At 38.0% G+C, this 25,515-nt stretch overlaps 2 protein-coding genes across 7 annotated transcripts in view; one reads left to right on the top strand and one right to left on the bottom strand.

Moving 5' to 3' along the window:
- Positions 1–25,297, top strand: part of DENND1B (DENN domain containing 1B) — a 155,236-nt gene extending 129,939 nt beyond the window's left edge. For 4 of the 5 annotated variants that reach the window (XM_085232100.1, XM_085232104.1, XM_085232103.1 and 1 more), the window contains 3 exons: positions 5,830–5,912; positions 6,600–6,816; positions 7,945–15,354. In XM_085232100.1, coding sequence (XP_085088226.1) covers positions 5,830–5,912; positions 6,600–6,816; positions 7,945–8,493 — 849 coding nt within the window. In that variant the 3' untranslated portion in view covers positions 8,494–15,354. Of the gene's footprint in view, positions 1–5,829; positions 5,913–6,599; positions 6,817–7,944; positions 15,355–17,145; positions 17,189–25,114 lie in introns of those variants that run through there. The other variant, XM_085232102.1, reaches the window with a different exon arrangement.
- The window catches only part of CRB1 (crumbs cell polarity complex component 1), a 92,037-nt gene continuing 87,691 nt past the window's right edge, over positions 21,170–25,515 (bottom strand). For both annotated transcript variants that reach the window (XM_085232098.1, XM_085232099.1), the window contains exon 12: positions 21,170–25,418. In XM_085232098.1, coding sequence (XP_085088224.1) covers positions 25,206–25,418 — 213 coding nt within the window. In that variant the 3' untranslated portion in view covers positions 21,170–25,205. The remainder of the gene's footprint in view (positions 25,419–25,515) is intronic.

The following is a 25,515-nucleotide window of genomic DNA, read 5'->3' as shown; positions in this document are numbered from 1 at the left end:
AAGGACACTGTTGTCTCATGGCATACAGTTGTGTGTTTTCCAGCCACTTCATGATCTTTCAGATGCATTATCTGTGCATCTCGATATGTTAAAGCAGGAAAGATGAAGCTGTTTCTGTATTGCATTAATAGTCTGTAAAACTACCCTTTAGTCCCATGTAATACTACTACCTCTACTAATAAGAGGAAATTTGGCATCTTAGATGGTATCCATTTAGTTTATGTTCAGGGCAACTTCTATGATATCACATAACGTGGCATCACTATGTTATCTTACTTTATATGGGTAAAAGCATGCAAGGAATTTTTGAAGAGACCACTTCTAGAAATTCACCTGGAATTTTATTTCGCATCCATCTTGGTCTGGTGCTGGTGTAGCTAATTGGTATTCCAAGCACTACTTTCAGCTTGTCGGCGGTTATTTGTACCATACCCTTGAAAAAGGAAAGGCAACTAGGGAGAGAAAGTTTAGTAACTGTACTTATGTTTTATCTCTGTTCTTCCCCTTTTCCCTACCAGTCCTGGCTCTTGTAGAGTGCAAGGTTAAGTACGCTTCCTTTGATTTCATTACCCATTGCCTCAGTTCTCAGTCTTTAACTGGAAAGAAGTGGGTTGTGGTTAACTGGGAAGTTGGTCAGGGTCTGGTCTTTTGCTTCCCTACTGGAGGTGAAACTCTAATTGCTTCTGTTATTGTGTCATAGAGGATAGGTGAAATAGAAAACTGAAGCAGAAGTAATAGTGGATTTCTGTTTATTTTACTTTCTCATACTGAATGAATTATCTTAAAATTATTAAGAAAAAGCAAACAGTACTTCATGTATTTGACGTGTAGTAGATATTTTTCTTTACTTGAAATTCTACACGTGCTGATATATTGAGCAGGCAGTAAATGTGAAGTTATATATGTGCTGCCATTACTCAAAAGATTATTTGTTTCTTACGTCGAGGACAATTAATGGCAGCAGCCTGCTTAAACTTCCTGCCTCGCTGCTGATCAATAAGCCCTCGTTCCAGAAATTTGTGTTTCTGAAAGGTCTGGTATTAAATAAAAAACTGGCATTTCAAAGATTGACTTTCATGCCCAATCAAAAATTTAACCATCTTAAATTTAAATCCTTTAGCATTCCTGTATTTTGTCTGCTTTTTTATGCCAAAGTGGTACGTTTTGTGAGGCTACCAGCAAGCAGAATAGAACCGTGTAAGGACCCCTTCTCACTTGTTTGATTCTATCCACATTTATCCTGTCATCACCTTTTTCTGGTTTCAGTGATCAGCATTTGCTGCAGTTGTATAGGTAACAAACCACTTGTGGAAAGAGATTTTGAAGTCAGAAGTCAGGCAGAAACCAAAGGTTTGAATCTTTAGCCAAATGCATCCCCTTTATTATTGAAAGAATATATTTGGGATTAAAGGCAATTGCTTGCAGCCAGTGAAAAACGGAATGTATGGCAACAACATTCCACTGTCCATAGTCTGGAGCTTATCAGCTGCAGTCGTATGCTGCCACCAGAATGAATGAATGCAACTTCCAAACATAACTAGTAAAAACCATCGCTCTCCATGGAGCTGGGTTGTCTGAACATAATCTCGCACTGACTGTGGTTGATCCTTTGCTGTATTTTGCATGCAGGCTTGGGAGATAGTCCAACAGTGGTTTGTGGTGAGTGCAAGCTTGTTGTGTGATAAACAGCATGGTATGTGTTGAACTCTGCTATATTCTTAGAAAGGTGAGAGATGGGTTTTTGTGGTGCAGGGTGCTTGAAGATGGAAAAATATAAAACTCTAAGGCTGAATCTTAGCTAATATTTATATATAAGGTAGATGTATTAAATAATACACTTATTACGTTAGCAGAACTAGTTGAAATAAGAGAAATAGTTGAGTAGTTCTTAAGAAATTTGTTTCTTCAGTTGGTAGAAAAAACATGACAGCAGTCTATTAAGACTTTATAAAGTTCTGGTGCAGCAAGAAAGGAGTGTTACAATATCATTTCTTGCAGTAATAAATTTAAATGGTCTGGTTGTTATTAGAATGCTGATCAGGAAGGAAACAGAAGTCTGTCCTTTTTTCATAAAATGGTATAAAAAAGGTTACACACTTCAAAATGCAGAAAAGACAAATTAAAAGCTTAAATAACTGCAAACAGCAGGGTACGTCAGTAATGGAAGGACTTCTTAAATGACTTTGACAGCTTTTGCAGGTGCACGTACTATGTCACTTTACCTAGTGGAGCACTGAAAAAGATTTATGGTTCTCCTTTTGCAATTTATTAAGAGTTTCTTTTTTTCTTTTTCTTTCTTTGCAAAAGAGTCTGGACATACCCCTCCCTTGCAGTAGTTTTTATTGCAGCTCCTAGAGGAAAGTCACTTATTCAAAAACATGTGTTGCTTGTTGTCTCAGTGGCCAGCTTGCAGAGCTGTAAACTCTGGAGAATGTTGTTATTTACAGACAGATATTTGCCTTTTTTTCTCCTTTTACATTTTCTTTCCGTATAGGGATCTGATCTAATTTGGATTAATCTTGAATTTTTTTCTTGTATGAAGCCTAAACATCTAATTTGATAGCAAAAATCTTTTCAGAGTCTGACCATCCGGAGCTAGAAATTTTCTAGTTGTTTTTTTTTAAAGGTTTGTTGATGTGTGCTACGTTACACTCTTCATATACGATATTCTTGCTTTCATTAATTTGCTTCTGTAATACTACCCGAAGGTGCCCCAAGGGGCCAAATATGTGTAACTGCTATGTCTGTGCTGTTTGCTGGTTTTCAGTAATTTCATTCAGTTCCTGTTTTTCAAAGACACAACTTTTTTTATTATTAAACTTGCAGACTATGCTCTTTGAAAAATTACTTCCTACGTTGGCAAATCATGGAGTTATCTTGTGGGAATTTATTCAATTGACAGAGTTAACCCATTTGAGAATAAACGAGGGTTTGGTTTGGTTTTCAGAAAATTCTCAGTGTTTTTAAAGACTCTTCCTTTCTGAAAAATCTTGTCTTTATGTTAATAGAGGTAAAAGATGGCAGCATCTAATTCTGATGCAAATTTCAAGTAAAAGAGGGTTTTGCCCTCCAAAAGTCAGTTCCAGGGTTAGAGCTTTAATGTAAGTGAATGTCACGTCAGTCAGAATTTTCCAGACCAGGTAGTGAATTTCCAGTCTTACAGAAGTAAACTATTTTAATTGCCTCAGTGAAGACAAACTCTAAAATTTAAATCAGTGAGGTAGCCAATTAACAGTATCAATTAAGGCAAAGTAGTTAACCTTCCTTGTAGTTATTTGCAGTGGTGTGATTGATTTCAGTAATGATGGGAATAATTCAAAGAACTCTCAGAGCCTGGAAATAACTTGAATTTACAAAGGAAATTTAATTGACCACTGCTAATGAAAGGAATAGATAAAATACTTCTATTTAGCATGGTGCAGTACAACTGCAGGTAATACCCTGGTGTATAGCCACCGAAAGACCAGTGGGCCATCTTTTAGCAATTTGCTTTCTTGACAATCCATGCTGTATTTAACAGATCTTGTCTGCATTCATTAAGTGTCTTTTTTCTATTTCGATTTTCTATTTCTGATTGTTTTATTACATATTTTGATTCTTTGCATTAAAATAATTATAGTAAAACCATTCCTGCTCAAAGTTTTTAAATTATTCCTATTTCTGTCGTACTAACGAATAATAAAGTCAGATAAGTTATATCTTATGATGACTCACCTATTCAAAGCTGTTTTATCTGGTTTATCTGTAATATTTCCTAAACCTTCCCAGTTTTATATTTAATAAGTAGTGCTTCAGAAAATGATCCAAACATCTTAATATTGCATTTGGGCTCTATTCGTTTGTTCTGCTAAGCTAAGTCAAACGAGAGAGTATGTTCTGTAAGGTGTTTATCAGTAAAATATGCAGGTCACTCTGAGAGTAACGCCTCCTATTTATTTCCATGGAAACTACAATGGATACAAAGAACACAATAGCACTGTCTGATAGAGCAAATTCTCAGCTACAAAATGATTTTTCAACATAGTCACCGCCAGAAGCTGTGCGTTTTCACCAGTAGTTAACAAGAGTCTGCATGCCGCACACATAACAATCTACACCAGAGGAGATGATCCACTGTCACAGTACTCTAACTGCGCTTACATCCACTTTGTTTGGTCTCTATCAACATTCAGAAAGCATTGATGAATGTCAATGGGTGCCTTTTTTTCAGTGACACAGCTTTGCATCATATGTGCTTCCATGTCAGACTCCATTTTGTCAGACAGTCCCTCTGCTGCCATCTGTCACGTGGCAACAAAACCTGGTGGAATATTGGCAGGAAGGTTCAGCCTCTACTGCCACACTACAAACATCCATCCCTAATGTCGTGAGCCGCCATAATAAAATAGAAGGCATTAGTCCTTGTACATTAGAAATATTAATATCATGTTTGTTTCTCTGTGTTCCATCTTATATCTTTCGCTCAGCGTGAAGCTTAGTTTGGTTTTTTTCCTTGTTTTTAATGCTGTATTATTATTTTTTTATCAGCTGTTACTTGGTTTATCACATTAAGAGCCACATTTTTTCTTTGTGGACAAAAAAGTATAGGAAGTGCTTAGTCTCTTGTTGGACAAGAGAAAATATGTGTCAGACTATAAAGAATATACATTGAGTCATTCCTGTTAATCATGGAGGGAAAAAAAAGGATAGTGTGTATTTTGGTACGTGTAGAACACTGAGAACGTCTGTAATAGGTGACATATTGAAATCCTCACAATACAAGATCTCTGAGCTCCTTGCCTGAAATTAAGGCCATATTTCCTCCCTACCAGGGGCTTGCAGACATTTGGTGAACTGTATGATGAGATGTGGGCAGTAGCATTTCTTTATACTTGTGTATGATTTTCTTTAAAGTTAGCTAACACTGTTTTGCCTTTGCACAAATTCCATCCATGTGTCTTTAAATTATGGCCTTACAATGCTTGGAATCACTTCTGTGGATGGATTGTCCGCACAGTTAATTTTTTGTGGGTTTTGATATGAAATGATTGCAAGAGATGCACAAGCTTTCCGACTATCACTTGTGTTTCACAAATTTCTAACTTAAACATTCTGGTCAAGATAGGGATTTTTTTCCAAGTGTAGTAAGAAACTTCAGCCTGGTTATGTTTGCTAAATAGGAATGTGATTAAACAAGTTACTCAGTATGATAATGTGTGAATTTACAGCAAACTACTCTGTACAGGCTTCTAATAGGATGCTCTGAGTGTACACTAAGTAACTGTAATTTAAAATAAAGTATCTTGCATGAAGGCATTCTTGGTGCACAGCTTTCAAGCTAACATACTCTATCCTTCTGTTTAACACTCAAATATAAGTACAATTGTGTAAAGAGACTCTAGGCTTCTTGCCGCTTCAAAAATCCATTCTTCTTCATGCTCAATAGACCACATTAATTTCAGAACTTTGCAAATATTTCTGTCAGAAAACAGTAAATCACAGTGCTTTGTCCTTAAGAGAAATGATAGGTAGTAGGCTTGAGTGATGCGTTACATTGTATAGGCAGCCTTCTGCTAATCAAGGCTTTGCATAAATAATAATGCACTCCACAGACCATGAGGAAAAATGTTTTTCTAGCTCTTTAGCCAATTACATCCGTGAATTTTGAGTTCTCTTATAACAGCTTCTAGAAAACTGAGTCAATATGTGCCTTTCCTCATTGGGGCCTTTGAAAGTCTTTAATGAGTGTGGTAGCAGTTAGATTCCAAATAATGCTGACATGCATTTGGGTTTTGTTTTCTTTGTTTAAAATAGACAAGAAGTATGTAATATTAATTTTATATCCTCCAGACACGTTTCAACCAGCACCTCAATAACCAGGATTTTACCTTGGATGAAGATGATGATGATGAAGAAATAGAGAGAACAAGCAAGTAAGAGGCCCGTTGGGATATGTGTGTATGTATGGTGATTAGGAGAGTTTGATATAATCCTGAATCTTTACAGGTCAGGATACAAAGAAGACCTCAGCTAACCTGATCCTTGAGTTTTTTGGCCATGGAAAGAACTTTTTTAGAAGTATAGACAACACTAGGGAAAGACTGCAGCAGTGTGGAGGTCAGAAGTAAGGTTACTGCAGTGAGTGAAAGAGAAAATAAGAGGCAAAAACACCATTTGCAATTGCAGATAGCAGATTTACCCAAGTAATGCTTAGGTGATAGAAGAAGAGTTGCAGTATGAGAGCCTTGCCATTAGAACAAAAGATGTGGCTAGTTGAGCTGGAGAGAGGTGTAGCAATTCTTACCTAAATATAAGGTATAGACAAGGCAAAAGTGGAGCCAAATTTGGAATAACTATCAAATTCCAGGGAAGGTTTGGGATATCATGTTAAGGATAACTTAATAATTGTAGTGGTTAAGGAAGAGCAAAGAGACTGAAGAATCACCAAATGGCCACTGCTTCTATGTAGATTTATCTTTAGGTAAGGTTGTTGATCTAGAAGAAAAGTGGGGCTTATATTCATTTTAAGTGTTTGAATGTATATTGGTACTTACTTTCAGGAGTGTCTGTAATAACATAGTTTTTGTGCTCCCAACTGATGCAAAAGATTTTGTCTTTAGGTTATCATCAGAAGACAGTGAAGAAGCTTCTGCTTGCTTTTATGATAGTGATGATTCTGGGGACACTGGAATAATTTCACAGCAACAAGGAGAAATGGACTTGCTTGGGGAGATTTTGGACACGCTGAGCACACACAGTTCAGATCAAGGAAAGCTTTCAGGAGCAAAGAGCCTGGACTTCTTTAGGTCGATGGATGACATTGATTACAAGACTACGGTTAGTCTCAAGGTTTCACTTGAAAAATAACCACAATCGTTTATACTGGAATCCTGCACTACTGAAATCAACAACGTGCAGACCAGTCACTGCTGAATTGTCCTTAGAATTGCTAGCATGTCATTCTGCTGCTGCAAAACAGCACACCCATGCCGGCAGCTTTGTGATGAATTTTTATGAGTCAAGATATTGGTTACACTTTTGTTCAGTTTACCAAGTCATCTGGGAAACATTTTTTTTTCCTCTTTTAACAGTAACCGCATACAAAACTGTGAATAATGTAATAATTTACTTAATCAGATAATTTAGTATTGTATTTAAGACCAATCTTAAATTCCCAGAGCTAGTTTTAATCTATGTTATGCGGTTTAGAAGGAATTTCCATTTTCACATTGCATCATTAAATTAGTCATATTGATACGAAGCATTTCCATCAGAAGTCCTGGAATCCACAAGCAAACCGCTTTATGGGTCAGAGCTCTTGCCTACAACTTTATAAACCCTTCCCAACTCACTGCCATGTTGTTAGCTGAAAAAATACTGGTGTTTTGGAATTCTGGCTTATATCAGCTGTCCAACATTTATTTTTGCTGAAAGGAATCTGATAGTCAGAGATTTGTCACTGAAACAACAAATTCTGACAAATGTTTAAAAAGCTTGTAAAATTTGATATTATGAATGTCACGCAGGGGTCACATTAATAAAATGCCCATTTTTGTTTGTTTAGCTAAAAGTTGGTATAATTAATTACTGAAGCAAAGAGGAAATACCATCTGGTTTTAGTTTTAGTCTAGCTCCTTCTCATATTTATGGTACAAACCAGCTAAGTGTCTTTGTTCACTGTCAAAACTGCTTGTGTAGAGACTGAACGGGCAGGGGATGCGGAATCTTTGTACAAAAGGTGATCCCTTGGATGAAAGACAGTATTCTGGAAGGAGAGCTTAAAAAAATAAAAAAACAACAAACCACAACCTTGCTCTTACGTTGTTTCTGGAATTGTTGCTTTGTAACACTGAAACCTGAAGGCAATCCATGATTTAGGAGCCCACGAAATCCATTACAGTATTTCTGTTTTAAAAGTGTTAGTGTTTCTTGTGACATAAAATATAAACACATTCTTTTTTTCAGAACAAGTCCAATGCACCTAGTGAGAGCAACCTTACCCTGCTGTGCAGCAGCGCTAATGACCAAGCAGACTGGAATCTCGGTCAGGATGACAGTATCCTCCATGGGAAACAACTCCCTCCATCTCCGAGAAAACAAGTTTCTTCTGGTGGCCATAGAGAGTCACTCTCAAACCTGAAAGAGGAAAACAGTGAGAAAACCTTTGTTACTGACAAGATGGACACCACTAGTGGCTGTATAGCATCCCCATCTCCAGTACGATCAAGTGACCATTTTGCTTCTCTAGAAAGTTTCAAAGTGGGCTATAAGTATGCGAAGCAGAATGAAACACTAAGCAATACCTCAGAAGATCCACTCCCAGCAAATCTTGCTCAACATCCATCCATTCTCGTCCCTTGGGAGAAAGACAGGAAGGAAGGAAGTGAAACTCCAGATGAGGGAGGGCTTCTTCAGGAAGTGGTATCTTTATGTAAGCTGAGTTCTGCTTTTCATTATGGTTTAAATATTTCAAAGGATAGCTTATCCAGCAGTAGCAGTGGAAATAAAACATAAGAGAACTACAAGAAGAGAAACTTTACTCCCATCAGAAGTTTAAAGGGAGACTACTCAGGACTCCATATAACGTGATAACCAAAATCTGAAAAAGGAATAAGAGATTTTCAATTATAAAAACCAATTCTCTTCAATTCAGTACGCATCTTCTGCCATTCGGACATTTGCTTCTATGTTTACCCAGTTCTTTTGTTGGCTGTAGTTATGTCCACAAAATGGAACTAAAAATATAAATGCACTCTTAAATCAGGTACTAGTTAGTCTCTGTGCTACAAATACAGCAGGTGTATGGTGCTTCCTAGCGTTTACTTCCTCTAAGCAGCAGGAAAGTTATCACCTAATAGGTGACCAGGTTTTGAAGGTACTGTATTAATCCCATTAAGCAGGAAACGAACCAAACAATCTAGATTTGTCTGAAATGTACAAATGTTAATACTTTTAGTGAATGATAATTGCCTTAATCTTTTGAGAAGGGGTTTAACTATCTTAGAAGATGAATGCAAATGTTCAAAACAGCAATAATGATACTCCATGACAAGAATTTTCTTCAGTAAGGAGGGGGAAAAGGAAGGATTTTTTTAGATTGAGGAATCACTTGTGACTATAACTTGGAACTTACTGCAAACTTAAACTGTGGCTCTGTCTTCCAGATTTCAAAAAGGTAGCATGTGCTTTTCTCTTTTCTGTAAAGTACATGAAGTGCTGAATTATTATAACGTGAAGTTTATTAACTTCTGTTTACAACTAAGACACTTTAAAGGCATGTTATCCAGTTTCCCTACGTAGACTATTTCATCTACAAATTTTCAGAAAGGAAAGTGTAAGTGGAATTGATAGATTCCTTTATTATTATTATTTTCTATAATCTATTACTATTTGGAAACTAATTTGTGCCTCTTCTGCAATGTTTTCTTTTGATTCTTAGTATTTTTTGAAAGTAGTTCGAGTTGCTGTTACTTGGAAGTCATATTTAGTTAAATTATTAAATAGTCATCACTGGGAATGTCATGTAACACTAGAAAATTAAAATTGCTGATTCAGCACAAGACAGCTTATACCCAACTCTCATCTTAGCCATTTTCAACACCTAAAAATCTTTTTAACAAACTTTGTAAAAGAGAACAAATGGTGTACTGTACACTGTATTTAGAACAAGCATTTGTCTTCCTCTGGCAGCATTCCTGAAGAATATTTACATATTTAAAGTCCAAAAATTATTCCTGCTATATGGGGCAACTCTCATTTTCATTTTCCTTTTTTTTTTTTTTTTTAATTCCCCACTTTTCTTTCTCCACCTCTCCATCTTACCATACGTGCATTCTTTTTTCCAAGATAACTCAGCATAGGAAAGGTGTGAAATCAAGTTTCAGTAGATTACCATTGTCAGCTTTGAAGGATATTTGTGATGCAGTTAGCAGAAGTAACACGTGGGTTTTAAAATGAACCATGCCTGAGACGAATGTTCTCCTGCTCTTCTAAACTGGTGCCAGAAATGTTTTTTTCTTTCTCATTTTGGCACGAATGTTTAGTCATAGCCTCGGCGTAGGCCTGAGTGAGCAACTTAATGAGGTCAGGAGTTGGATCAGATTGCGCTTTAATATCTTTCTAGTAGTTTGTAGCAAAATTTAATATCAGTCTCCATGCTGAGATTTATGAATGAATTTTCCTTCTAGCCAGCACAAATGGAAAGGGTTTTCTTGACTGCTTTATTGCAAGGCAGCTGACCTAAGGGAATGGATTGATATCATTAGACAGGCAACGTTTGATGCTTTACTGAGGAGCTGCAAAGGCATCTCTGCATAAAGCTTTAAAGCAAAAGTTTCAGTGATGTGTCCCAAAATTTTGGTTCATTTGGGGAGAAGGGGAGACTCAGTACTTGTCGTTGAGGATAAGGCTCTAGATACAATCAGTGCAAGGGAGGTAAAAGGTTGTAAAAGTGGAAATCTTAGGGAAACGTCTGCGTCTGATTAGAGCATGAGCATTCCTAAGGGCATCTGCAATATGTATTGCTGAAGAATCTCAGTGTTTCTGAGTTAGAGGTTTGATGTGCTGAGCTCTGTGCTCTGTCCTTTGGTTTACAGTAATGTGTAACAACATGCTGTATAAACTGGAAGTAGATTTTTAAAATTCATGTAAAAATGTTATTTGGAAAAAAATTTTGCACAATCAAAAGGAGCTAAGATTTTAAATATTTTTTGTTGTAACCTTTTCAGGAGGGTCAGAGTATTTGACTCAGGTTCTATTCAGAGGAAAACGGCAGGAAAACTTGATAGACGCTTGTTGGGAGGTGATATTAATGACACAGTAGAGGACATTGTTCTTTGCTAGTACTAAAGATTGTCCAAATGTAGTGCTTCTAAGTGCATCTACGGGAAGACAGCTGATGCAAAGGTCTGTGTTCTTGTAGAACTTCTCACTTGTTCTCATCCACGTCCTTGCAATTTTCAAAGTTTGCCTTTTGCATCCAGTGCAGCGCTTCTGTCCATACTTCTAAGATGATCTTGTTATCTTTGTTTATCAAAGATAATATTGATGCCTTATGAAGGAAAATTGAACAATTTCAGAACTTCTGGCCATTGTTCCTTTCAAATCAATCAAACACGCAAGTCCAGGAATGCTGCCAGAAAATGGTTTTCAAAAATGTCTATCTGATAGAATAAATCCTGCTGACTTTACATGAGAGTTAGGCACTGAACTCCTATTATCACATAGATTGTCCCATTCTCACCTTTGTGGAAAAAATGTGGAAGCCATATGAGGCTGGTAATATTCACATAGTTATTATAAGGAAAGTAAAATTGAAAACTTGCTAGTGGATCAAGATTGATACATCACAGTAATAATAATTCACTGTTACATTGAGTGAAAAAACGAACTAAAAAGAAATAAACAGCTGAATTAAAATAGATAGGAGATAAAATTTGACTTAGAATTATTTTTTATTTCAGTTGCCATCAAAATGTTTCTGCTTTCTTTCCTTACTCTTTATAAAGCTTGTGGAGTGCTTATAGTCACTAAGCAGTATGCCTTTTTGGTTTTGAACCTTGTATATATTCAAGAATCTCAGTCTTATATCTACATTGAATTTAACTGTAGGCACCTTCTTAGATGTGTAACGTTACGGAATCTTTTCCACTTACTATCAGTGATCTTTTAAAAAGGCTAGTATTTGTGCCTTATTGAAATGTCATTACCAGTTACCAAATAGACACAAGTCCAAAATAATATTTTTGATTCAACACTCTCTCCTCTGTCCTTGTGCTAATATAAAACCGTCTATTGGCTACATATGCAGTATTTTTATTATCACATTGAGTTCTATATTTAGATAAATCGTTCAGGTCCAGTACTTTTTACAAGTTTTAGACTTGTATGCTTCTTATTTGTGGAAATTATTCTAATGTCATTGAAAATCATCAGTGTTCCTCACCAGCTGCTGGTGAGAATTGAATTCTGTTTGGTCAGAGCTCCTGTGGTGGTTGTCAGAGTCCTCTTTTTTCCTAACACATCAAGATCTCAAAAAGCTTCCCATTCCTCGTGTTGTAGGGAGATATCAGGTTATTTGGTTAAGCTTTGTAGTCTGTTCTTACGCTTGGGAACAAATTTCTGACCTAAACAGACAGTTCATTTAACATAGATGTCTGCCTGAAATGAACTGTATTGTTTTGAGGGAAAAAGAAAATGCAGTAGAAAGAGATTGCTGAATTGTTCCGATGAGATAGTGAAGCAAAGCCTGGGAGTCCCCATGAGGGACTTTATGGAAATACAGATTTCAGAATCCAGTTGTAGTGATTCCAACCGAATCATACAGGCAAAAATAGTACTGCCTATGGGATAAATCCCCTCTGGGATTCTTGGAATGGGTAATATGTTGTCCCAGTCAAAGCCTTCCCATCCATGCATATAGCATTGCAACGCTGTGGAAAACAGCACGGATATTCAGGGAAGAACAGTACTGTGGGCACTAAGGTGATCCTTGCCTATCCTCTAAGCATGCAGAGGGAAGGCAGTGGTGTGCTCTCCCATCCCACATATTTGGAGATCACGAGGCTCCTAAAAACTAGACTTGTTTTGAGGAAAAAATGTTGTTGTAGAAGTTCTCATATAACGTTTTGACTGAAATCATCATTGTCATTTAGCATTTCATTGGTAGTGCTGCTGTTTGGTGGAAGCTGGGGTCCTCAGAAGTCCCGTCTGTAGCTGAAGTCTCTCTCAGGCATGGTAACGCAGACTTCAGATGGAGCTTCAGACACGCTGGGAGCTTCTGAAAATCTCACCTAGTCTGTTAGAGAAATGTTTTAGATCTCAAACATCTGTTCTAGATGTCTTTTTGGATTTTAGAATGAGCGTGTTACAACTTTATGTTCTTGTAAACTGTGTAAAATTTTAGGCAAAAGAAAGCTAAGCCAGGTTTTTAAAACAGCTTCCATTTTTTCACCTACAATCAGTCATATTCAGTCCTACAGAACAATCTTTCTTCGGTGCAACTGTCTAATCAAATTGCTAGGAGCATCTCAAAGCTTTTTTCTATGCATGTAATTTGAAGAAACATTTCATGCAATAAGCAAAGTGCCAGTGCGAGGTCCTTTTGCAAACGCACCCCTGTGAAATCCTGCCTGTGGTACCCTGCCTGGCAGAAAGCTTCTGAATTGCTGTCCTCCCCAACTGCGGGGAGGGGCTGGGCTGCCCCTCGTTCCCAAGAGAGATGGTTTCTCATCTCTTGGTGCCAGGCCTCCCTCCAGGTGCTGTGACACTTCAGTCAGCTTGCTCCCAGCAGGCTAGAACTTCAGCCTAAATAACTGGGGCTACCAAAATTGGTGTCAGAGGTAAGCAGCTGCTTTATTGCAAAGCCCAGAGTGGTAAAAGCTGCCTGTTCCCACAGTGAATCTTTGAAGTGTGAATGTAGGAATGCACCAGCAAAACCAGCGTGGATGGATGTGTGACTTGTCTTCTGTAATGTTGTCTTTGCTGCTATTAGATGTGTGTCTGCCAAGTGTTGCTCACCTGCTAACAGAATCTGAGCTGGACAGAATATGTCCTTGTCCCCACCCCAAGGGTGTGGGCCATATCATGTTCTTCAGGGTGGATGAGAATACAGGAATGAAAAAGGGATGGTATTTATTTATGTGTAAAACTTTCCTTGATTTGCTTTGTAAAGTCTGTTTCACAGTTTCATCTGGTGGCCAGCTGAAAGTACTTAATTAAGGACTTTCCTGGAGGCTGCTAAACTTCCTCTAAATAGATTTCTGAAGGGTACATGGCCAGCATGGTGTGGAGGGCCGGGTAGTTGGCAGGGTTGCCATTTTCAGCTGAGTTGGAATAAGAAGCAGGTAACACAGCTGAAAGTTATCCTCATTTTTACTGTAGTAAAGGGTACTCAGATTCACTTATACTATTCCCTAGGTCAATACTAAAGATATTAGTATTTAGAATCCAGTGACAGTATTAGCATTTGAAAGTTGAGTTTGTTATGGTTCTATGTGAATTGACATTCTGTTAAAAATAAGGGAGCTACTTGGTTTCAGGGGGAATGTGTTGACTTTCAAATCTTCAGTGAATTTTGTGCAATATTTCTCCTTGTTTCAAAGTAATTTAGTAGTTTTGAATGTGCACATCTGCTTTTCAAGCAGGTCTTCGAAATTGTATTTTTAGAAAATGTGTAAAATTACATGTAGCACTGAAACATGGTTGTAAGATAAAAACATGAAGATATATTCTAATGAGGCAAATGTATATTTCCGATGACCAGGAATAATTATGGATGTCACATTCTACAGAAATAATAAAGCTTGAGCCAGTGTTTATGTACAAGTGGGTAATCTTAAAGCTGTATGCACTTCAGCTGAGGTAGGATTAAATATTTGAATTTGTAATCCTTACTTATAATTTGATCACTTTTTCTTATCATTGTTACAAATAAACAAGGAGTTAGGTACTGCTTTTCATTAATACCAATGAGGGGACAGTTCAGGATGGTGACCTTATAGTTATTATGAATTTAGTTTGTGGCATCCCTAATTATCATAAGTCATTACTTAAAAGATCTTCTAATGTTGCCAGTATCCTTTTAATTTTCTGTAAATTAATATCTTTGTATACTGATGTACATTTTGTTTTAACCTTTAGTTTTCCCTGGAGAGCTTCTTTAAATTAATTTACTTGAACGAGGCAGTAAAGCACTGTGGAACAGCTAGTCTTGGTGCAGCTAATGCACAAGAGCATTGCATCTGTTACTTTATGGTTTTTGAGAAGGAAATTTAAAATGCCTAGATGTTTAGCAAACTGGTCGTTTGTGTTTATCTGCTTTTTTAAGACCTGTCTCAGTTATGATGAGAAATTCTCAGTGTGGAAAAAGACGTATATCCAATCACTTCTAATTTTTCCAGTGACTTCTAATTTTATGAGTGACTTTTGAAATCAATGTCCTTAAGTTTCTTAATACCTATAGAAAAGGTGTAAAATACAGTGCATTTTGAGGTTTTATTGACCATTTTAATGATTTTGCAGACATAAAGAAGCCTAACCAGCATTATGCTAACAGGTTTAGCATTTTAGTTATTCACTGGCTGTTAATACAACTGGAACCAAATCTAAAAATTTATTCCATGCTTTTGCACCCTCTGGACTACTGTTAAAAGTCATCTCAAGAATTGTATTTCAGACCTTAGACTACTCTTAGTAGTGCACTGTGTAATATGTAGGAAATGAGCTGTGAGTTTGTATGGTTTTGTTTAATTTGGAGGGGAGGGGGCGGGCATTTTCCAGGTTTATGATTGTCAGTAGAAGTTGTTGGTGAAGTCCACATTGCCATTAAGTGCCCAACACTGTATTATAAAATAAAACTTATCGATATTTAAACAACTTGGGTGATCTTGTTTGATGGATTGGCATCAATAGTGTTTTCATACTTTACACATATGTAGAATAGTAGAAAAGTACTTTATTTTATTGGAAGCTTTTATCCGTTATTTCAGTTTCTCAAAGACAGAGAAAACTGTGTATTCTAATTTTAAGTACAGTTTAGACAGTGTGAAAGTGAAATGCTGATGTCCTTTATAATTCTAACAGCAGTTCAGCATCCTTTAAAATTTGGTTAGGGATTCACTCTTCTGAATTAAGAGCAAGTCACATTCAAGGGCAAATTGATGTCTTGTGCAGAAAAACCATGGAGACTGTGATTTCAGTACTGATATACTCAATCCACAACTGATAAAAATACAAGTTACATTCATAGAAAACAATGAGGCTGTGATTTTAACACATGCTACCAGACCTGCACCAACTTCCTCTAGATAGCAGAGTGATGCAAGCTGTAATGGTAACGTAGGATTTGTGAAGCTAGGTAAAGCAAGGCACATCTTTCAGTCATTTCTTCATTTTCCCAGTAGGTGTGCCCACGTATTTGTTCAGCTCTGAAAGCAGATGGCTGAGGTAGGGAGCTTCTTCTCAAAGATCCAAATTACAAGCCAGTGGAGGAAGTTACAAAAAATTAAAGCCCTTAATTTTTCTAGAGAGAAACAAGCATGTGTGTGCATCACTGTTTTCAGATTAAGTTTACCCACTTTTTAAAGTCTGCTATCTCAGTGCTCTGAGAATGCATTTGCAGCTACCTTTCAATGGGAGTAATTAACAATTCTTCCAAAACTGAGCATTGCAAAGGATTGAAAAAAGAGCAGGTAATAAAACAAGCCAGTCTAAGTTGGGAAAGTTTACACAGATGATGCAGCAGGACTCTATTCCTGTCAGTAAAACTATACCAGATATCTGTCAATGAAAAATGAATTATTTCAGAGGTCTTTTTGTGTAAGTCACACACGATTACCCCGAGTATGAAAGTTGGCATAGTAAATTTGTGGCTTTTGGGGGAAAAATGCAGCTCCAAGTACTGTCACATTTGGGACTGGATTAAGAGAAGAAGTCATAAACAGCTCTCTCCTCTAGTGACTTCTCCAAAGGCAGCTTGATACATTTGTGCAGTAGAGCTGCTGCCATACCAGGATGATAGACAAAGCATTTCATTTTCTTTCCCAAACTCATTATGTGTTAGCTTTGTGTTCACAAAAGAAAAAGTAACTTTATCAAATTCATGAATTTAGATTTTTATTTGATGTGACAAGCGGTAACAACAACAAAACCTTTTCAATGCCTGAAGTTATGTTGTGAGTTCACTGGTATTCAGCTAAAGGAAAGTAGAGTCAGTCTGTAGATTTTCATCAATCAGAAAAGAACGCCAGCAGCTTCCTTCTTAAGCTTTAAAACCCAAATCCTGTTACAAATTCTATATGAAACATAAACAAGTACTTGTTCTTAGAGGAAAGTCTGGGAACTACGTTTGGAGAATGCTGTGGGCTGTATATCATTTCCTTTCCGTTGCTGCCTATCTCATGTTTCTTCTGGAAGTTGAAGGGCCAGAGTCCTGGCAGTGTACGTACTGCTTCTCTCATTTTCTTTTTCAAGTCTACCCACAGATAATTGTCACAAGTCTGGGACCAATGCAAGGGCAAAACCCAACAAACAATACTGAAAACCAAAGGGAAAACATGGGCTACAAAAACACCTACTGAACACTGGCTTTTTTTCCCTTCAGCTCAAAAAATTATCTATTTTTAGCTGTAAAGTCCAAACACTTGTCAACAGAAATTTGTTTTTCAGGTGCGCGCAGTTCCAGGAAGAGCTCAACTCATACACTCCCAAGGTGAGTGTTTTTATAGTGGCATTAAATAACCTCCTTTGGTTTGTCTTAATACATTTCCTGAATGATAAAGAGGAATGTCTGTGCATGCTCACATGCATCTATGATTGCGAGAGTACTGCTTGAAGTTCAGACGTTCATAAAAAAAAAAACAAAATTGAGATAGACATGTTGAGCATTATCAGGGAGTAGTATGATCAAAGTGGCCAGTTGACCTCTTGAGTATCAGCTGCTGAGAGGGAGAAAACGTGGCGGAAAGGCTGAAGAATGACCATGAAGCACCAGATTGAGCAGCTGGCAGAGTGCAGATAAAGATGGTGAGGAGCAGTAGGGCAACCTGGGCAATGAGGAAGCATTATGGGCTGAGATCTACAGTGCAGAGCCACGAACATGGGCAAGCGCTGTGAGGGGGGGATGTGAGCTCTATATCTTTTATGTGGGTGCTCTGTGGGGCAGACCATGGCCCCATCTAAGGGTAGAGAATTGCGCTAATGAAGGCAATGCAAGACGGTGTAAAAATGGTGGCAGAGCAGGTTTAAACTCTTCTGGGTTATGAGCATGGGAGCATACAATGCTGAAGCTTGATTCTGTGCATCAGGATAGGAAGCCTGAATGGCTCAAAGACCAAAGTGGAGACCAGATTTTTTTTAGAGAGCATTTCAGTTTTGATTATTGAAACTAAAGTGTGGTAGATGACTTCTGAAACTGTAAAAATGACTGGTAGTGAGCCATAAAAGTCAGAGATACGGTAGAAAATTGCGGATCCCTGCAATCCTCAGTTCAGCTCTCTACTAGCACTGGCGCTGCAGTGCTAGTAATATAACATTTTGTGGCATCAGCAATTCTGTATTCACTGCTCCTTTTAAGAAAATTACCCGTTAACACAGTACCACCTGTTTAGCAGTGGGAAAGATTATGTACTTAAGATGTTCAGCTGAATAATACATACAAACACCTGACATTTGGCCTGATCTGAGAAAAGGTGACATGCTTATTTAACAATTTGAAAATGTTAAAATGGCGAGGAAGAGCTAAAATGTCATTTTAATATATTTGTATTTAACTTATCTGATTCAGCCCTTTCCTGCTTTTCCCCTTGGCATATTCAAAGTGGGGGTCACGGCAGCAGTCTGACACTGTGGATACTTTGAACGATGCCCTGAACATTGTTGGCATTTCAGCCTAATTAGTTGCATCCTATTCTGTGATTTGTCTTTGGTCCTTTGGGTTGCTGGCCAAGGATATTTTTTTTTTAACCATTTTTTATGTTCTTCATTGTCTCATTTTAAATGTCAACAGACCAATACTTGTGTAATTGGTTTATTTTCTCCTTATTTCTTTTCTCCCTGGTGTTGGAAAATTTGAAAATCCAATTCTAGATCTCAGGCTACATTAGAAAAATCCGTCCCAGGTATGAGTGACAAATAGGACCTGATCTTGCCAGTGCAGGTCCTTGGTATAGCCATGCCTTTTCCAGGACGGTATCCACCATTACCCACAGTTTTTAATTGGGATGATCTTGTCTCGGGCTGGTTTATTCACTTTTGCTGGCAATGGACCATAATATAGAGCAGCATAGCTAAAGGGCAGATCTGCATCTTCCCTTTTGGGCACATTTCTCAAGCAGAAAGCCCTGGCAGCCTTCCTCTTGCTGGAGTTCCCGCTGAATATGTTGTGCATGATGCTGGGGCAGCTCATTCTGAAAACGCTTGCTGAATTCAGCTGCCCATCAAAGGCTTATGCTTAAAGGAAGGAAGGTGTCACCATGCTCATTTACAGAAAGACCGGCAGGCCTCGTGGGTGCATTGAGCCAAGATGGCCGCACGGAGCCGCCATGTCGGTTTGCTCTCACTCCTCCCATGCCTGTGTTGCTGTCAACGTTTTTGAATTTCTATTGCAATGTAAAGCCGAGCACCAGGTGCCAAATGAAACTAAGTGGCTTTAAATTGGAAACACACATTTTTGTCATCGCTATTTATTACAATACATGCCAATGAAAATTGCGCTTTTGCTGAAACTACAGGGGAAATCAGAAAGGTCATGCACAATATTGAGCTAAGAAAAATGTCATGCTTTAAACAGCACCGTGAAGAGCATAAAACCAGATGAAGGCCTGTGTAGTTTTTCTGTGATCAAAAAAGATGATTTAAAGTTATGACTGGGACGTGCCAGTCTTGCTGGTATCTGACACCGTTAGATGAACTGCTGATAAATGTAATAGCTTTGCCAAATAATCTCAGGGAAAGAAAACCTCCAGCCCAATAAAAGGAGAACTGAAAAGCAACTTCTGTGAAACCAAGCAAAAATACAACCAAAAGTTGCTCAAATTGGTTACAGTATAAAATCTCCAATACATTTTTATTCCATAAACATAATTTGAAAGAACCTAAACCCAGAAAAAATCACCACTGAGGTGAGAACTCTGTTTGGCCTTTAGGACTTCACCTGTGCCTTGATTCATAATTCATACTCTGACTTTTCTATGTGCAAGAGGCCTTCGCACCTCATGGCATGCATTATAGATGGAGGGGCTTAGGTTAAAGCATGCTTTTACTGTGAGGCATAGGGTATCAGCCATTCTCCACATCAAATTCATGAGTGCAATTTCAACAAGACCTTACTCTGCTCCCTGTAAATACACACCAGATGTATGTTTTATAAATGTTAGATTTTGCTCTATCTTTACACATGCCTGTAGTTTGAAGCCTACACGTGCTTCATTGTGGCAGAAAGCCCCATCCACTCATCCATCTGTGATGTTTTGCAATAGGCAAAATTTCAGCCTTGTCAGCTACTCCCCGTTCGACTTTATTGACCTACGATGTCTCTGGTTTCAAGTTGTTTTCAAAGGTGTCAGTTTTCCTTAGCTGTGAGGTGACTGAATAGAATAGGAAAAGGAACTTCACCAAAATTCTCCAATTTGTGATTCCTGACATTATGTGACACCACAAATGTAAGACTTGTCCTGCACTGAGACTTGTAGGAGACTTGGGGCTTAAGTTATACAAAACACAGCTCAGAAATTTTTGGCTGGAAAAAAGACTTGGCTGTCTTCTCCTCTCTGAAGACAAGCTTTCTGCTGTGGGCCTGCACTATTAAGGTTGTTTTAAAAGTGTATCAGTTATGTTCTTTAATTAAAATATAACTGATTATGTTCATTATCAGATAGTGTATGTTTGAACAACATTCACTAGTCAGACTTCAGCATCGCTTCACTTGGTGTTAGCGTTCATTTTCAAGAAAGTACAGAAAAGCAAAGCTTCCTCTGTAAAAGCCTGAAGGCTCAGTTACGGCTGACATGTTAATTGCTTGGGAGAGCAAAGTTTTTCTGTGTCCAGCTACTAAAATATTGGCAAAGCATGAACATTAGCTTTGAGAGGTTCTCCAGTTCAGGCTTTAAGGGGTACTGCTGATTTAAACTTCTCGACTTGACATACTTGAGTACTCGCTCTCACGATAACTTGTGTATTTGAACAATAAATGTAGTTTTATTCAAACTTCTGAAAAACAAAATATTTTCAGTTAGTTATAGAGTTATAAACAAGTAGTGGTGTGTAACATAACTCATGGGACAGAGCAGAGCAATTGGGGCCATTGCAGGTTTGGCTACAGGGGAGCTTGAGGTGCAGCGAGAAAAAAGAAACAAAAACAAAAACCCAGAACATGAGAGTCTTGGCTTGTATAAATTAGCTCCATGCAAGCTGTTTTGATCCATGCCACCCTGGGCTGTGGCACAATGCCTCTCCCTGGGAGGAACACCATGCTGGCAGTGGTGCAGGTGCCGACACAGAATGGGGCAGTTCCCGTGCTCTGAGACACAAAGCACGTTCGCCTCATTTCCATGTAGGGAAAATGTTTCTTGATCACTCGATTCCAAACTGCAAATTGAACTTTTAAAATTGCAAATATAGTCCTGGTGTGAGAATAACTTCCTTTGTAAGGACATGATTAAATAAACTCATAAAGCAAAAAATATAGGTCACGTGGGGCTCAATATAATCCTTATTTATTAGCCATTTTTATATTGTACACAGAACGTAGTAACATACACCACCTAAGCTATAAATATACTATGTACACGTGGAGAAGGAACAGTTAATTTTACATAAGATGGAGAAGGCACATAACATAATAACACACAATGATCATTTGGACCTGGCCAAATTGCAGCCACAGTATTTAGATTCTTCCTAGCATAAACTTTCCTCTGACTGTCTGAAGGCTCTCTTTGCTGCTTCTCAGGCTGGGTGTCACTGTTCTCCAAGAGAAAACGGGAGGGACTGTGAAAGGGGAGGAGTCAATTGCTTAATTCTCTCCATGCTTCTGTGCATCTTCAGAGGGATATGGCACAGAGCAGGTGACATGCTTTAATTTAGCACCTTTTTATTTGCAGAAGACTGGTAGACATAAAGAGGAAATTGAAATGTGTAAGGTTTGGGACCATATTATGCATTTCTTTCCTGAATGGATAGGCTGCAAGTGATTACGAACAAATTCTTTTACTTATGCCTTTTGAGTCAAATAGAGATATTTAGAAAATGCATTTTCAAAATTCTTTAGGTCTTCTATGTGGAGTTGCAGGTGCTCTCCACGACTCTTAGATGTTATTGCTCCTCCTTGTGTGCTTTGCTATGTATTTTAATATACATCCAGACTGAGAAGCAGTAAATAGCTTGGCACCTGCTTAATCCTCGGTTGAAATTTCAGCAAAAATGGTATTAGACACTCTCTATAGTGTGTTCCTCTTTGTTTTAACTTCTTGGCTGAGATACGGCCCAAAAGGGTCAGGCTTCTCTGTGGTCACTTCGGCTTGCTAAGTAGCCACAGCTTTGGGATTTTTTTTCTGCTTTTCCAGGTGCTGTGAGACTTTTCCAACTGCAGAGTCTGACTCCCTGCCCTTCTTGGAGTGCTGTTCTCTAATTCAGCTTTTCAGAAAGTACATTTAGAACAGAATTTGTGCTGCTGGGACTTTTTCTTGTTTGTTTCTTATAAGATCATAAATAGCAATAAAAATATTTTAATTTTCACTTTCAATAGAAGTCACTCCTTCTAATTTATCCTACACAGATCTGCCTCACTGGTTAGACCTCATTTCCTGACTCTCCACCAACCTCTCCATCCCTCTTTGTCACTGTTATGAATGCCTAGCTTTACCCTTGCTGCACTGGAAAGACTGCGATCCAGCTTTTGCCTTCATTTTCCTCAAAAGTCATCTGCTTTCATTCCCATTTTTCCTCTTACTTTTGCAAGAATTTTCATCACTCCTATTTTCACCATTTCCCCTCTACTGAGACAGACGTCAGTCACACTTATTCAAATCCTAGTTTAAGGGTTTTTCTTCTTGCTTTCTCCCTTCTTGATTTTCCTTCTAAAAACCACATTCAGGTTCCACGAGAATTTTCCAATTTTTATGATGTTATGGGTGCCTTTTTAATTCTTTTGTAATGTATTTCTCCAGAGCTCTCTTTGGTCTCCATGAAAACTCTTCAGGCTTTCATCTTCCTTCTTTTCCTCTCTCTGTAGCCTTTGCTGCATATCTTTCTCAGCCCTGGAGATTCTCTGTGTGATAACGCTTTCCTGAATGTGTTATTACAGATTGTTTTCCCACTGTTTTCAGAATTTCATCCAGAAAGTCCATCCACTGAGCAGAGCAGAATGAGTTTCCAGCCAACTTCCTCCTCCTTGCTGTGTCTTTCACTGTGAACAATAACACTTTCCTTCACATTAGCTCTTCATGCAGACTGACCTCCATCTTCAGCTGCTTTCTCTCTGTTGTCCTTTTTCTTTGAATCGTGTAACAATTTAGGCTGGAAGAAGCCTCCTGAGGTCATCTACTCCAACCTCCTGCTCAAAGAAGGGTTGATTTCAAAGTTAGATCTTTATTACATCCTTCCACTGCTTTCACTTCTATTTTCTTCTCCCATCTCTGCTATTCACTTGAAAATCTTTATCATTTTTTTCCTCCTTTTGGCAATACAGCCATTATCATTGAGCAGAAATTCAGGAATATAAAGCAGATGTGTGGAAGCACATTCTCTGCATTTGATCTTTGCTCCCAGTTCCTGCTTCTAGATTCCCCCTCACTTTCCAAGCTCTCTCTCCTCAGGCTCTTCCATCTCCTCTTGTCTACTTCTTGTTCACACTCTTGTTCTCACAGCTTGTGGTGCATCTTTGCCATCCGGAAAGGTGCTTTGACTTTGTATCCCTTGTAGCTTTTTTTGGTGAGCTTCAATCACATGTGTAAGAATCTGTACAAAACATTCCCGCTTCACTACTCATCCTCAGACACAGTTCTTTGCTGTCTTGTTGTATACACTTAGAGTCCAGCTCTTCTTTTTTCAAATATATATCCATTTCAAGAAATGATAATGCCACACAAACTTTATATTATTCCTTATTATTCCGTAGTACTGGGAAAATGCTGGGCTAAATGAGTTTTTATAGCCATTGTTATGTAATGCCATATTTCAAAAGAACTTCCTTGAATCTCTCTCTTTTACCATCATATTTTTTTATTAACTTATAAACTATTTTGTTAACTTTTCTTGACTTTCTTTCTTTACTTAGTTGCCATTTGCACTGTGGATTTAAGCTGCAATTGTACAGCAATGATTGCATTCAAAATCATAAGCTTCAGTAGTAAAGCTGTAAACTGGGCTCGAGTAAAATCTGTTGTGCATTCATGCTGTGATGTCATTCCACCCTTAGCACCCTGTTCTTTTCACTCAATTTGAATCCCACTATCCGCTCTCGTTTACTTTAGTGCCTTGTTTTGAAAGATATCTGTTAAGACTGCAAAAATAACCAGAATGTGCTTACTGTCAGAGTTACTGATCGGAGCTAATAAGGAAATAAATCTGATTGACATTGATATCTTGTAGTCCCCAAAGAGGTTAATTCAAAATGTATTATGAGTTGTTTATTAGTTAAAACGATCACTTAAACTCCTGGATGCTGAGTATGTGTGCTCTATTATGCAACTCCTGGAATGTTTTATAATGGCAGGAACAGATAACCTGAGCTGCAGGAAAGACAAATTCCATAAAGAAGTTTCCACTCTGTTGCCTCTTTATTGTTGGCTCAATTTGTGTGGGAGCCATGTCTTATTGCTTTAATTTTTTCACTATGCGTGAAAGTTAGCTGGACGAGTTACTGTTCTCTGCCCCTACAGTTCAAGAAAACCTTAACCTGAGTGTATTTTTGGCACATTCTTTCCTCTCTACCACTACTCATTAAATGCTCTTGAAGATTTTCAAGTCTCTTTCATTACAATGTATTTTCCAAACATTTGCAGTTATTCCACCCCTTTTTACATATTTGTTTCTTTTTCAACAAACAGTTGCAATCATTTTGCTACCAAGGATTACAGTGGTATTATTGCTGTCTCAAAAGAGGAACATTCAGGCACAAAAATTTATTTTCCCTTGTTAACATGAAAGTCTGAACTCCATGAGAATCACCAAGACTGTTTTCAGAGCTGAGTCACTCTTTCATCATTTCTAAGTTGGTGTGTTACCTATAAGCTGCTGCTTGTATTTTCTGTGAGCTTTGGAAAACTTTTTTGAGCACACCTGCCTTTTTGGCAGCCAAAGGACGCTGGCAAAGTGAGATGCAATTATTTTCTAAAATGACACATCAAATAATATCATAATGAGAAAATGGCAAAGCAAAACGCAAACAAGAAGGTGTTTCTCACGTTGAGTCTGAGACAGGCACTTACAAGTATCACAGAAGCCATTACTGTCTGTAATGCCTACTGCAGATTACCAAGGCGGAAGTTTCCAGTGCAAATAAAAATCATCCTTTGAAAAAATGTCCCAAAATAGTGATAAATGGCATTGGTTCACTTAAATGCTAGAACATTTTAAATGTTATTGAACTTAAAAGGAAATTATTCAAAGTTCAGAGTCACTGTAATCTTTACAACAGGTGTTCCCAGAAGCAGAATGCAAATGAACATATCTAACTTGTGTACATTGTCCACTTCCATTCATCTTCCAAGATGGAGGAGAGCCTTCCCCTAAATGAGTCTCTCTATTGGCGGTGGCTGCACCATGCTCCACATCTCAACGCGGGCGCCGTCCTTCTCCTGCCGGCTGGGGCTGTAGGTTCCTTGGGTTGACCTTTTATTGGCAGCAATGACTGAAACCACAACTGCCAACAAGAGGATCAATAAAGCCAGCGTTACTGAGCCAAGGGAGGTGAATACGTTCGAGATCAAGTCAGTTGTCAACTGGAAGGATTGAAATAATTGCAATATAATTTATGTCAAGAGAGTACTGAGGTACACTTGAGCTACTACCATGGAAGGAAAACAAAAACCGTTCTAT

The sequence above is a fragment of the Meleagris gallopavo genome, chromosome 10 (assembly GCF_905368555.1).
Source record: "Meleagris gallopavo chromosome 10, MGAL_WU_HG_1.1, whole genome shotgun sequence".
Taxonomy (NCBI): domain Eukaryota; kingdom Metazoa; phylum Chordata; class Aves; order Galliformes; family Phasianidae; genus Meleagris; species Meleagris gallopavo.
The sequence above is the reverse complement of the archived record's forward strand: the minus strand, read 5'-3'. Positions and strand labels throughout refer to the sequence as shown.